Genomic DNA, 14,598 nt, shown 5'->3' with positions numbered 1-14,598 from the left:
CATATGTTCTAGGTTTCATTCTTAAGTCATGATCTCACACACACACACACACACACACACACACACACACACACAGAACATGCTTTAATAAAAACATGAGGGATCCCATTCCTTTTTAATGCAAACAAGGCATACCTGGTTAAGATAATGAACAAAGAAGACAAATTTAAAATCCAAATATACTTCCTTACAGATGATTATTCAATTCAATTGGCACTACAATATTAAATATTCTTTTATAAATCACTCTAATTCAATGTACAGTACAGTATGTACTGCCTGGAAAGAAATTCAAATCATAAATACAATGGGAAACATCTAATAGCTTGGAATGGCCTTTTCAAGTAGCCAATAAGCTCTAAGAGACTGCAAGAATATTAAATCTGGTTCCAGAATGAGCCCATCTAACTGTCATTCCCCACCTCCATGCTCCAGCACTATCCAGGACTGGGTCTTAAGGAGCTGGCACACAGTGTTACTCTTTGGATGCCAAAAGATGGTGGGGCCTCTTCCCTGTAGACTGTGGTCAGCAAGGTGAAGGCTGCTGGCCACAGTCATAACAGCTGAGCTGATCTGTGATTTTTGCCTCTCCTGCCAATGTTGGAGCCAGGTTTGCTGATGTGTTTGTATTGGTGTGCAAGATGCTGGAGAGAGGCCATCTGTCCTGTGTGTCAGATTCCAGATTCCATATGGTTATGGCAGGGCTTGGGAGAAGTATCCACAGAGCTAGGGGCAGGATTAGAATAAAGAGGTGCTAATGGTGTGCAGTTGGGAAGGTAAAGGAAACTGTCGGGAACTTGGTGGAAAAAGAGGGTTGAAGAAAATTAAAAGGAGATCAGGGGAAATAAAGAAAAATATGAGGGAAAAGACAAACATGGCTGTTGTTTTAAAGGTCAAAGGGTAACAATAATATAGAAAGGCTCTTTTGCCTTGCCGTATTCAACAGTGAATTGCATTTTGGCTTCTTCAATAAAATTTACACCATTGAGTTCTTGGGTTCTCCTTCCAAGTTACAGGCTCTGTCTTCTAGGCATGCCCACCCCACCAGGAGCAGCCATTTATCCCCCAGACCCTACACATCTCCATGCCCACCCCCTTTGTCAGTGTTTAGGTTTCACTCATAGATTAAATCTTTCTGATTATCTAGCAGGAATTTTCTCAGGCCAATCTCCTCACTTTTCTTCACCTACTAGCCTAAGCCCATATAACTACATGTTCTAAAAAAAGACTCAGGTCAACTAGATCATGCTACGCAATAATCCAAGTTTTATTGTTCAAATATATGTATGTGCACATATACATATGCATATATATACCTTTACATGATACATGCATACATATTGTGTATATATATGTGTATATACATACGTATGTGTTTGTCTGTGTGTTTAAACATAAATAAATACAACCAAGACTTGATCTACCAGATCACACATTTCTTCAGCCAAACAATACTCTTTGATGACCCATGATACTTCATTTTCATGTGTTCACTTTAAGAAACAGTATGAGGTCAGGTGGTAAAAGATAAACAACTAAACAAGCAACAAACAAAACCAGACTAGAGAGGCAACTAAGCATTTCTTTTTCCCCTTGGCTCTGAGACAAATTTCAGGTGCTGTCTTGTATAAATTTCATTTTATCCTCTGCTTTTAGAAATTCCACTCATTTTTTAAGACTGATTAGTATGATTTTACAGAGTCAGGGAGGGCATGGAAGGATGTGGGTAAAGAAGGAAAAGCAGATGATCTAGAAAGGTAGGTCAGAAAGGAGGGGAGGGAGAAAGCTGGTATCTATCAATTTCCATGAGAGCAAAGACCTTGCATGTCTTTCTCACCTCTAAATACCTTGGTAGCCAGAACAGGGCCTGGTGAATGGGAAAGTACATGTTGGATGAAGGATATCACTGATGTTGTGCTGTGTGCTCAGAGTCATGCTAGATGCTTTTAAAAAGAGTAACGGGGGGAGCCTGGGTGGCTCAGCGGTTGAGTGTCTGCCTTCAGCTCAGGTCATGATCCCAGGGTCCTGGGATTGAGTCCTTTATCAGGTTCCCCGCAGGAGCCTGCTTCTCCCTCTGTCTGTGTCTCTGCCTCTCTCTGTGTGTCTCTCATGAATAAATAAATAAAATCTTAAAAATAAATAAATAAAAAGAGTACTGGACAACTGGACAATAAAAAGTAACTCAGTATAATGACATGTGCTTCTTTGTATAAGAGTGTGCATTTCCTGAGGTAGTACCTTTAGAGCTTGGGCTTGTGCTGAGATTGTGGTTCCAACATTTCTGAGGGGGCAGCCCGGGTGGCGCAGCGGTTTAACGCTGCCTGCAGCCCAGGGCGTGATCCTGGGGACCCTGGATCGAGTCCCGCATCAGGCTCTCTGTGTGATGCCTGCTTCTCCCCCTGCCTGTGTCTCTGCCTCTTTCTCTCTCTCTCTGTCTGTATAAATGAATAAATGAAAAATATTAAAAAAAAAAAGTCCAACATCTCTGAGGGTAAGACAAGGGTAAGTGATAATTTAAGACAGGACCAGCAAAGGATGGCTCATGGGCCAAGTCTGGCCTACAGACTGTTTTTGTGCAATGGGGGAGTTAAAAATGGTTTTTACATTTTTAAAAAGGGTTATAAACAAAACAAAGAGAAACAGACATCAGAAACCATATGCGGCCTGTAAAACCCAACATACTTATTATCTAGCCCTTTACAGAGAAGGTTTGCTGACCCTTATTCTAAGGAGACACAGAATGTGCTTCTGAACTTACTTGCAGTCTAAAATGTGTTTGGATTGAACCTGTGTTCAACCATGGTTAAGACTGCAGACCTGTGGTCTGTCAGAATGCTCTGTGAGCAATCTAGAGTCCCCCCTCCGTCCCCCACCCTCACACTCAGTAGTCTTCATCGAAGCTTAGAGACGCTCTGTAGCACTGCTTTGAACAGTTTGTACCTTTGTGGTTTTATTTTATTTTTAAAAGATTTTATTTATTTATTTATTTATTTATTTATTCATTCATTCATTCATTCATTCATTCATTCATTCATTCATTCATGAGACACACAGAGAGAGAGGCAGAAACACAGGCAGAGGGAGAAGCTGACCCCCCCTTGGGGAGCCTGATGTGGGACTCCATCCCAGGACCCCAGGATCATTACCTAAGCCAAAGGCAGACGCTGAAACACTGAGCCACCCAGGTGTCCCAATACCTTTGTTAATTCATGCTTGGTGATGTGACTTTTTTGGAGGTGTTTTCTTACACGATTTTCTGTGTAGTTCTACAGTGCAACAAAGTCCCCATCTAGAAAAATCCATGTGTGGCAAAATCATAAAGCTGCTGCTTTGTCCTACATGGTATAACAATTAGAGAGCTTTGTCATGGAGCTTTAAATTCATCTGGAATTGAGTGAACTCCTCAAGATGTGACCTAATCACCTCTCATCTGTCTTTCACTAAACCTGGGAGATTTTTGGTCATTGTCTCTGATTATTTTCTGCTCTATTCTTCCCTTCCTCCTCTTCTCCAACTCTAATTACACTTATGTTAGAATGTTGGATATTATCCCACAGATCACTGAGTCTCTGTCATTGTCAACAATCTCTTCTTTCCATTTCCCAGACTGGATCATTTCTATTCTTCTACTTTCAAATTGGTCTTTTTTTCATCATCTGCTCTTAGGCCTATTTTTTTAAAAATTCCATATACTATGTTTCTTGGTCCTAAAATTTGGTTCATTTTTAGAGTGTTTCTTTTTTGTGCTTAGATTTCCTATGTGTTCATTGATTGTGACTATATTTTTTCTATGTCTTTGAGAATAATTATAATAGCTGCTTCAAAATTCTTGTCTGCTAATCTCAATACATGTGTCATTTTAGAGTCAGTTTCCATTAATGTATGGGTCACATTTCTCTGGGTTTTTTTTTCCTATGTCTGGTAATTTTGGACTGTATCCTGAACATTGTGAGTGCTATGTTAACCTATAGCAGTGTCGTTCAATAGAATTAAGATGTGGGCCATATATGTAATTCTAATTTTCTACTACCCATATTAAAAATTAAAAAGAAACTGGTGAATTGTAATAACATATTACATTTGACCTGGTAAGTTCAAAGCATAGTTATTCCAACATGTAATCAGTATTAAAAATCACTAAGATATTTTATAATCTCTTTCTGTACTAAATCTTTGAAATCAGGAGTATATTTTTACTTTTATAGCACATCTCAGTTTGGACTAGCTAGTGGCTACCAAATACTGTACATGATCAGCATAGTTAAGAGTACTATTAGTGAAGAATATTAAGGGTTGGTCCAATAAAAGCAACCCCATCATTATGGAATCCTGGGTCGTTTTTTAAACTTTATTCCTTAATCCATTCCTTGGGCCTACTGTGGTGTGAGGGAGGGCAGAGTGCACTCTTCCCCATCATATATGTGTCTCGATTCAATTAGCGCAACTCTGATTTCATGTTTTATGTTATTTGGTTTATGTCCATAACTTAAATATTTGGACACTAAAATAGTTTGAAAACATAAACAATTTGAAAATATGATTCTTGAATGGATCCCTAAGATCTTTCTTGCTCAGTCATGCAAGAGAACATGCTGACCTCCCCTCTTCTAGATTCACTCATCCTGCTTTCTAATATGTTACAGAGCTGGGCTGTTTTATCTTTGAATATTCACAGTGGCAAGACCTTCCTTCTTTGACCCCAGGTGTGTGTGGTTGACCCATTCATCAATTCATGAGCCTGTGGGCTGGCTGCTCATAGCCAAGATGTTCAAGAAGGCTTCCTAAAGTGAGCTGTTCCTCATAGCCTTCAATATTAGGGTAGCATCTCATTCTTTTGATTAAACTGAAGTATAATTAATATATAGCATTATATTAGTTTCACATGTACAACATAATGATTAAGTAATTTTATATATTACTCAATGTTCACTACATTAAGTGTACCCATCATCTGTCTTCAAACAACACTGCTACCATCTTATTGACTATATTCCCTATGCTGTCTCTCTCATCTCCATGACTTATTTATTTTGTGACTGAAAGATCCACTCTTAATCCCCTTCACACATTTCACCCATCCTCCCACCCACCTTCATTCTTATTTTGCTAAGGACCACATACAACTAATGAAATAAGTCTTGCTTCTTGCTTTCTTATTTTCCTTCTCCTACTCACTTTTACCAATCTTTTAATTTTTATTTATTTTTTATTTTTCTAAAGATTTTATGTATTTATTCATGAGAGACACAGAGAGAGGGAGGGGCAGAGACATAGGCAGAAGGAGAAGCAGGCTCCATGCAGGGATCCCAATGTGGGACTTGATCCCGGGACTCCAGGATCACGCCCTGAGCCAAAGGCAGATGCTTAACCGCTGAACCACCCACATTTTACAAATTTGACAAAGCAAAGGGGGTTGGCACAAAAACCATGTGCTTTGTGAAACTTTTGCACCAGGCAAGAGGCCTGAGTTGAGCTTAACTGCCAGTCCAAAGTCCAACTTCTCTATAAAAGAAAACTAGGCACAGAACCACAAAACAAAAACCATGCACCTCAACTTGGAGCAGAATGGGAGGCCAGAGGTGATATTACATGCTCAAACAATCCCAGTATAATGCAAAGTCTCACTAAAATGACTGGAAATAAGAAAGCTTAACTGACGAGCAAGCTTCACACAATTCATCTTGGTTGACAACCCAAGAAAATTCACTTCAGAGCACAAGTGACAGGGCCAAGGAAGCTGGGGTTAGGAACAGAAATTCTGGTGGATTCCAAGCAATGAACACCCAAATCCATGCTCACAGGTGTTAGTTTCAGCTGCCAAAACCAACCGATCACAAACACTAACCTGTGTGCCTTACTCATGGATGCTTACATTCTGACTGAATTTTCCTTTTCTTTTTTTAAGATTTTATTTACTTATTCATGAGAATATACAGAGAGGAGAGAGAGGGAGAGGGAGAGGGAGAGGGAGAGACAGAGAGAGAGAGAGAGAGAGAGGCAGAGACACAGGCAGAGGGAGAAACAGGCCCCACGCAGGGAGCCTGACATGGGACTCGATCCTGGGTCTCCAGGATCACACACTGGGCTGAAGGCGGCGCTAAACCGCTGAGCTACCCGGACTAAGTTTCCTTTTCTTCCAAGACAAAATAACCTGGGGGAGCCTACATGTACCAGTTGAAAGTATGTGATTTTTTTTTTTACTCCATGAGATGTTCTTAGTGGTCTGCTAAAAATGCCTTCCAGCTAGGACTGTACATTTTTTCAGACTTCTGGCTTAGTAGCCAGATATTCAGTACTTTGAGCAAGCAGAAGTCACTTAGCAACAAGAGAACATGGCATAGAGAGGTACTGTGGTATTAACTGTGTATCACTGCCCCCCACTCATGGGGGTTTCTGCCCCGACCCTGGAGGGTCCAAGCTTGAGAACAGAGCTCCTTACCGTGACTGGCATGGATGTGAGTTGCATCTTCGGACCTGGGGCTCTGGGCGGCTTGCTTGAGGACAGTCACTGTCATTCACCAGCGTTGTGGTCTTATTAACAATCCGTGTGCAGGACACAATGGTTCTCCGTTCCCCTGGAAACCAAACCACAGGAAACTGAGATGCTGTGACTACACACACCTGGAAAGGCCATTCATTGATGCAGATGGAGGAGCATTCAGGTGCCTCTTTTGATCAGTTTTTCATGTGAAGTGACTGTTATAATGCTTTATTGGTTGTTGGAGAAAAATAACTATAATGTTAAGGATGAGGGTGTGTAAGACATGGCAGGGGCAGCATGGGGCAGGAGGAAGATTTTAGAACAGGATCAGAAAAAGACACCGCAGATTAACTATGTTCTCGGACAGCTTGGGATTCACTGAGGCCAAAGTTATGATTTGGGTCTTTAATTTCCAGCAAAGATTGCCAGTCTATTTATCTTTTCCTTTGATATTTAAAGTCTACAGAGGTTTGGTCTTGATTAATACTCTCACCAGAGAACACGGCTACCTATTACAGAATCACTACTTGCTGGAGAGAAGTGAGAAGCAGGGAGTTTGGTCTAAAGGACACCCAGACCTGCATCATCCAAGTGGGCAGTCTAGAGCCAATTTGAGAATTTATTTAGCTGGCCAACTGCTACATGTCTTAAGCATCACCTGCATTTGAGGACCTCACTATCTGGTTACCCCAGATGGGTGTGGCCATTCTCTGGGTATACCCAAAACATTTTACACACAGCTTGGTCATGACTTTGCCATGGAGGTGGATGGTTAGGAGCTAGGAGGGTGGCTTCTGGAGTCAGGCTGTCTGGGTTCAAACTTGGCTCCATCACCAGCACAGTGATGACAGTATCGACAGCTAGCTGCCATGATTCTGTGCCTCAGTTTCCTCAACCAGGCTGATTTGCTTAACCTCCCTGTGCCTTAGGGTAATACACAACAGAGCCTAGTAAGGGGTTAACATTTCATATTAGCTATATTCTGTTTTTATTATTATTTGGGAAGTATGGCAATACAAGATTAAGAGGATGTCAGGCACAGCTCTTTGGAGCCAAGTTTCCTCATTCAGTCTGTCCCCTGGAGAGTTTGTCCTTTAGGGATACCTCAAAAGTGTGGAGTCCTGAACTATGCTGTCAGCTCTTACTGCCTGCAGCTGCAGCTTTGTATGCGTCTAAGAAGCGCAGGGCCACCTCAAGCCACACTTCAGCTTTGGCTGCACGTCTGACAATGGTGAACCATTGGTTGTCACCTGACAACATGGGAATCTGTGGTGTCATAAAGGAATGCCACCGGGCTGACAGTGACAGCAGCAGAACAGCAGCCTCCCTGCCCCCACCCCCAGCTGAGGGGAGCCTGCTAACTGTGCCATCTGGGCCATGCTTAGTTTGTAGCAAGTTGCCTGAGAGGAAAAGTCTGGCAGTCAGGAATATGGGAGTTGCTAGATTTGGAGGTTGGATGGCTAGTGGCACAGGAGGACAGCTGAAGGACAGGGGGGCTCTCATGAGAAGTATAAAATGGGACAAAAACAGGGCTGATGGGGGATCCTGAGGCTATGCCAGCTACCAGGGACGCTTGAGGAACGGGCAGAGAACAAGCAGCAAGGGCAGTTAGCCAAGACATGCAAGAGAGGGAAGGAAAGGAATTCACAGGTGACCCTGGCAGTATCTGAAGGCCGAATCACGTTACAGCAGTAATTCCTACCCATTAGCAATGGGACGATTCACTTAAATGGTAAACAATCCTCTAAATATTGGATATGTGACAAATATCACCTTGACAGTCAACAACCACATAGAAATGGGTATTGGTTGGGCCATGCCACACTCTCTGGGTTGGCATTCCAGAGTCTGTGTGAACCTTCCATCCTAACTCTGTGCCCACCAGAACCCACCCATCCTGTGTCCCATGTCCCACACCTAGCTGTGTGTCCTGTCAGGGTGACAAAGGGCTGTCTCAAAGGGCTTCTAAGAGTTCATAATGGCTTCCTACCACTCCCCTAAGTCCCCTAAACCTCCCAGTAATGAATACAGTGCCTTTTTCTGATACTAATTTTTATAGTATAGCAGTTTCCTCTCTGCAGTGGGCATACGGGCTGATCACTCTATTTTAGAGGTAATGAAATTTTGGTATAGATCATGTGAGTCATTTGCTAAAAATATGACAGCAAATCACGAAGCCAGGACTCATGCTTGGAATGTTTCACCAGGCTCGTGGGGCTCTCTTTCTTTCCATGGCATCTTGTAGTGGGGTACCTGTGGCAGAGACATCTGGTGGCCCTCCACCGAACAATAACAGGTGAAGGTCTATTCTGTTCATTCCCAGGTCACTCCCCATCACACCTGTGATGTACCTGTACAGTGGCCAGACCTCCACTCAGGGCAGAATCCAAGGGCCCTAAGCTGTAGGCAAAGCAGCTGTGTGGCCACAGCTCCAAAAAGTAGGAGTTTGGAAGTCTGCATGAGTATTTTGCAGAGGGAATTGCAGTGGGGCAGGGGGCGGGTGTGTGTGTATGCCTAGGTGGCTTGGTCAGTTAAGTGTCTGCCTTGGGCTCAGGTCATGATCTCAGGCTCCTGTGATTGAGGCTCACATCAGGCTCCCTGCTCAGTGGGGGAGTTTGCTTCTCCCTCTCCCTCTTCACACCCACCCCCCTCCCAACTCCTGTTCCCTTTCTCAAATAAATAAATGAAATCTTAAAAAAAAAAATTGCAGTGGGGTGTTAAGTTCCTGTGGAGAGACAGGTGGCATGGCCAGCCTTTCCAATGCCCTGGGAAGAGCGTCTTCCCTTGGCAAGACCCCGCACCCAATGGGTCTCCGACCTCGGATGCTCACCTCCTCCACACTGCACACTGCACCCTTCCCAGCCACTGTGGGTCCAGATGAACAAAGAGTCCTGGGGTTTTTCTGGTTCACTTTGATTTTCAGCAGTGTGGTTGACAGGAACAGTGTACTCGTAATGGATTCCATAATTCTGGTCATGAAATAACAGCACCTGGATCAGCAGTAAAATCAAAGGCCAGTTTGAAATGGAGCGGAAGCTTACAGGCTTGCTGAATTGGCAAGCTAAGCTGCACTGTGGCGGTCTCTCTAGCAGGGTCACCAGGTCTTCTCTGGGTTTCAAAACAGGCTTGGTCTAGGGGCGTTCCCTTATTTCACTCTTGCGTTCCTCAGATACTCAGCTCAGGGGCAGGAGTCTATGTGAACCCTCAGCAGGGAGCTCTGCTCTTTCCCGCCTGAGAGAGGACCAGTTTAGATGAGGGAGGATTCTGTGGGTGGTGAGGGGCAGGGGAGGGGTAGCGGGGAGCAAATTTGTGGGCTCTCACTGCACTTTCCAGAGAGAGCTGCTCCAATTCCGAGAAAATAACCTGTTCCCACATCCTCCGCCAGGGAGCTGCCCTTGTGGGCAAAGAGGACACAAACATGCTGCTTTTACCTAAAAAGGCATCTGAACAGGTGGGGTTATTTTACTCCTTTGAAAATGAACATAACTCTTCAGGCCCCCAGCATCAGCCATTGCTACATGGAAGACAGGCTCAAGGTCAAACACAGCCCACCATACAGGGATCTGGGGGACTTTTGCTGAGGAGTCTTGAGATGCATGAGCCTTCTTGCTGCCGCAGCGGCTATGATGTTGATGCCCTGAGGGTGGCAGAGGCCTGGATCAAGGCATAAAGCTGAGAGTGAAGGGGTGGGGAGCTATCTTGCAGCTTGGGGACCCTTGGGTTTGAAGTCCTAGTGAGTGAGCAGATGGATGGATCTGCACTCTGGTAATGCATTTACAAGCCCTGTAAGGACAGAGGTGCTCTCCCAGCTTTATTTCTCTAAGTGTAATGGTGCAAAATCAGCCCTCTGATGGGAGCTTGGGTGGAGGTGCTGTGTCCTTAGACTAGACTTGGGACCAGTGGGCACTCCTGGGTTAAGGCAGCCGTCAAGTTCACTTCCAGGCCTGGAGATGCAGCAGGCAACTACAGGCAGCATGTGCTCCACCTGCCTTGACCTGGGGAGGCCCCCATGCTGCTCCCAAGAATCTCCCAGTGCTCCAACTCAAGCCAAGGGCTTGAGTTGCAGGGTGGGGGTGAGGTGCTCAGAGCTGCCTGAAGTACATAAACATCCACTTCTCTAAGAAACAGACTTGTAGTATAACACATTTGGAAAAATGCCTCCAGTTCAAAAAAAAAAAAAAAAAACCCTTTTTAACAGATCTTTATTATCTCAGTATGGGAAGAAGACTGGTGAATCAAGAATCCATATGAAACCAATTTCATGCAATTTTGCAGCCATGTATAATTTGTGTGTGTGAGTGTATAATTGGTTTCAAATGCAGGTCCCCATTGCTCTATGCGTTCTCCTGACCCTGCAAGCCATGAAGGCACCCCAGTTTGGGGACAATAAGCTTCTATTTAGAGGCAGAGGGGCACCTCTCATTTCTAGACTTAAGACCTTGAAGTAACCACATTTCAAGAGAGACAAGTGGTTAATATCAAAGAGGGTCAGAACTTCAGCTGAGTTTTGTTTATCAGGCATGGTATGAATGAATCCAGGCCCTGCATTTGCTTTAATGGGCTGATGATTCCCTCACAGTTTATGAAAGCTTTGGGCAAAAAAGGCAAATACACCCATCTTAGGATTTGCCAGAGAAACCAGATTCGTGCACTCACACGTGACACTGCTACATGGCTTTTATCTTATCACATGCTTCCTCTTTTAACCCCTTTTAAGTCAGGATGGATTTGTTCTAAAGCCATAGAACATAATCTAATCACAGAGGAGTGGCTTAGGTATGGGTTCTTGGGTCCCAGAAATCAAACTTGCAAGGCTACATCTGCCGTGGACTTAGTGGGCCGAATGTGGCATTGATAGGTTTCTGGATGGTTGAAGTCATGCATGGGAACCGGTTCACTTTGCTCTCTCATCAGAGGTTATAGTGGGGGGTAGGGCCATCATGCATGATAGTGGCCTGGCTGCCTGTGCTCACAGGCAGAGCTGGTCTTCTCAGGAGATTCCCTGAAAAGTGGCCAGCAACTCTTCTGGGTGTCACCTAACCTAGGATGGCTGCAGGTTACCAGAGACCACAAATTAATGGAGAAAAAAAAGCTTCCAAGGGGAGATTTTGGCAAGCATGGAGGACAAAATGTGCTTTGATTACAGATGTACAAACTGCCATAGAACCCATTCTTTGGAATGAGACGTGGAATCAATAATTATGAGCTGTCAGAAGTTAGCCATGAGAACTTCTGGGCCCTAAGAAGGTGTGTTCCTTTCTCTGCAAAGCTTTAATACTCATTAAAATCACCCATGTTAAAGTGGTTTGCACGGGGTCCCCCCACCTGAGACAAGGGGTAAGATATGGTGCCCTAACTTGGCCTGGCTGCATGGGTTTTGTGCAACTAACCAGGGAGTAAATTTTCCTGTAGAACCCAGTTCTCCTTTTCCTGATTCCCAAATGCTTGGTGCAAAGCCGAGTCTGGAAAAGTTGAGTGATGCTGGTTTGGAATCAGAGTCAACAGTTCATTTCCAAAAGGTAGTTTCCAGTGTGGATACACAGAGTGTGGGGTGGATCTGTGCCATCTGATATAAAAACACAGACTCTGAGTGAGGCTGTCTGCTTAATGGGGCCAAGTCTCCCTGGCTGCCACATGGCCAAGTATTTCCTTCCTGGAGGTGGTTCCTTTTGAAAAAGATGGGAGCTCTGCCCTCTTCACTCTTCTGCCAGGGCGAAGTCTGGGGAGGGGGAATATTCTCAGGCATGCAGCGAAAGGGATGAGATAAGAGAAGACCTAGTAAGAGAGTGGGGGGTGTGCACATGCACTTGAGCAGCAGGTGGCCAGGTCACCCACCAGAACCCAGGCGATCTCTCCCTGGCACCCCTGGAAAGAAGGGAACTGAAAGACCCCTGCAGCCTCAGGCTTGAGATGAAGGCAAAAGCATGGCAAGTTACCATCAGATGCAGTGGGATTTTGGTTGGTCCCTTGGCAGAAATCTTCTCCCACAGGCCCCTTCTAACGTAGCGCACGGTTGTACCCGCAATCTGGTACTCTCCGGGGAGCTCGATCTTCCAGTCGCTGTTGATGGATCTCTTATTGGTATCTTTCAGGGCTGGAAAGAAAAGGGAACACCATGAAATCAGGGGGAGTCAGTCTGCCTTTTAAGGGGAATCTGGTTGTCCTGAGGGGTGCATCAGAGATGTCCCTCTACAGGGTAAAGGGAGGAGGTCTGCACTGGTTGGTGAGCTTTCTGTATGCTGAGAATGGAAGACTGGCTCACAGGGGGCAAACAGCTCAAGACCTGCAGGACCCTCTGAGAAACCTTGGCACATGGCCTGCCTGTCTCTGGATCAACTTGCCTGGTGGGGGTGTGGAGAGGAGCGCTAGAGGATGGAGACAAACACAGCCCAATCACATTTTACCAGACTTCCAGGGTAAAGGGTCTTCGGCCTGATGGATGCACTCTATTTTAATGTGTCCAAGGCTACAGAGAGGGTTTTGCTGCTTTAGAAAAACTCGTCAATTCGTTTTACTGTTACCTACCTGGGGCTTTGTACAGTTACAGCCTAATCAGCTTTTCTGAAGGATTTGATAGCTCTGTGTTAGTAAAGGAGACACTCCTCCAAGAAACAGTTGCTGTTCTCCTAAATGGTAGAGTCTGGGAACCTGAGCTGCCCACAGATGGGACAGTAGTGCTCAGACAATGCTGTGAGGGTAGGGCTCCGCAGTCCTCAGGTTCACGCTTTGCTGGCTCACACCTTCACTCCATACAAACGTGTTGGAAGAGACAAAGTCAGTAGTTTGCTGATTGGCCAGAGCAAGAATCTGGTTTTCCAAATAAGCCATATATTGATTATCTAAGTGCTGACAGTGGCTTTCTTGTGTTCTCTTGCCTAGCAGTCATGGCATTCTCATGAGGAGAGCATTCTACAGTGAAATCCTGTTTTTGTTTTGTTTTGTTATTTAGGAAAGACAAGAACTAAAAGATATTTGGGAGAAGGTTGCAAATGACAATAGGTGGCAACAAGTCTTGTCACTCAAAAAATGCAACTTCAAGGACACCCTGGGTGCAATGCAAGTACAGCTGCAAGTACAGCTGGAGCCCCCAGTAACCCAAATGCTCCCAATTGGGACCCTGCTCAGTCCACAACCAGCGATATCAGGATCCATCCCATTCCCTCTTCTCTGCCCATCGAGGCCAGAAATAAAACACCTGCATTTAATACCGATTTTGGATAATAAGAGTTGAAACTGAAAAGGGGTTTCTGTTAGCTCTGAATCCATGAGTCCCAAGGCTGGGTTAGGACCTGGTTGGACCTGGTCCCGGTCAGGTCACAGGCAGCTGGGGGACCCTGGGCCTCTGCTTCCTCATCTCTAGGACATTCTGGTCCCAGTGCCTGCTATTGCCCAGCCAGGCTCTCCTGGCACATGCAGGAGAGATGGATGCTCAGGGCTCCTTGCTTCTAGGAACTGCCAAGAGAAACTAGGAAAGAAGTAGGAAGGGTTTCTTTCCAGTAGAGCTACTTTCAGTCAGGGTTTCATATCCAGGGTGGTTGTGCAGAGTGAGTGGTGGAGGATTACAGGACTCCAGGGAAGGCTTAGAAAAGAGAAGGCTCTACGACTTGGAATCAAATGTTTCCCTCCAAGAAATTCTACCTGCTACTGAAATTTCCTGGCTATGAAAAGGAAGTAAGAATGTCGGCCATTTACTCTTCCCAACAACTCTCCAAGGTAAAGCATTATTTTTCATCTTTTCACAGATAAGGTAAGGAAATGGGGGCACAGAGACATTAAGTTACCTGCCTAAAATCACACAGCTACAAAGCGTGGACAACCGGGATGCCTGGGTGGCTCAGCAGCGGTTGAGCATTTGCCTTCAGCCCAGCGTGTGATCCCTGACCAGGGATCAAGTCCTGGGTTAGGCTCCCTGCCAGGAGTCTGCTTCTCTCTCTGCCTGTGTCTCTGCCTCTCTCTCTCTCTGTGTCTCTCATAAATAAATAAAATCTTTAAAAAAAAAAAAAAAAAAGAGGGAGAACCTGAATCTAAACAGATTATAACTCTGGCAATTTAAATTGCCATACTCTTTAGGTTATAAGGCTCAATCTTGACTTTTATGACAAAAGTGAAAATGTTCA

General features: G+C 44.8%; 1 protein-coding gene across 2 annotated transcripts in view; it reads right to left on the bottom strand.

Annotated features, from left to right (window-relative positions):
- ADAMTS17 (ADAM metallopeptidase with thrombospondin type 1 motif 17) overlaps positions 1-14,598 on the bottom strand; it is a 326,554-nt gene that overhangs the window by 60,041 nt on the left and 251,915 nt on the right. For both annotated transcript variants that reach the window (XM_072737129.1, XM_072737130.1), the window contains exons 17-19: positions 12,418-12,575; positions 9,312-9,471; positions 6,440-6,575 (exon numbers count right to left, since the gene is read on the bottom strand). In XM_072737129.1, the coding sequence (XP_072593230.1) occupies positions 6,440-6,575; positions 9,312-9,471; positions 12,418-12,575 (454 nt within the window). The remainder of the gene's footprint in view (positions 1-6,439; positions 6,576-9,311; positions 9,472-12,417; positions 12,576-14,598) is intronic.

The sequence above is a fragment of the Vulpes vulpes genome, chromosome 14, assembly GCF_048418805.1.
Source record: "Vulpes vulpes isolate BD-2025 chromosome 14, VulVul3, whole genome shotgun sequence".
In the NCBI taxonomy this organism is placed as follows: Eukaryota; Metazoa; Chordata; class Mammalia; order Carnivora; family Canidae; genus Vulpes; species Vulpes vulpes.
Note: the sequence above shows the minus strand (reverse complement) of the source record. Positions and strands in the feature narration are given on the sequence as shown.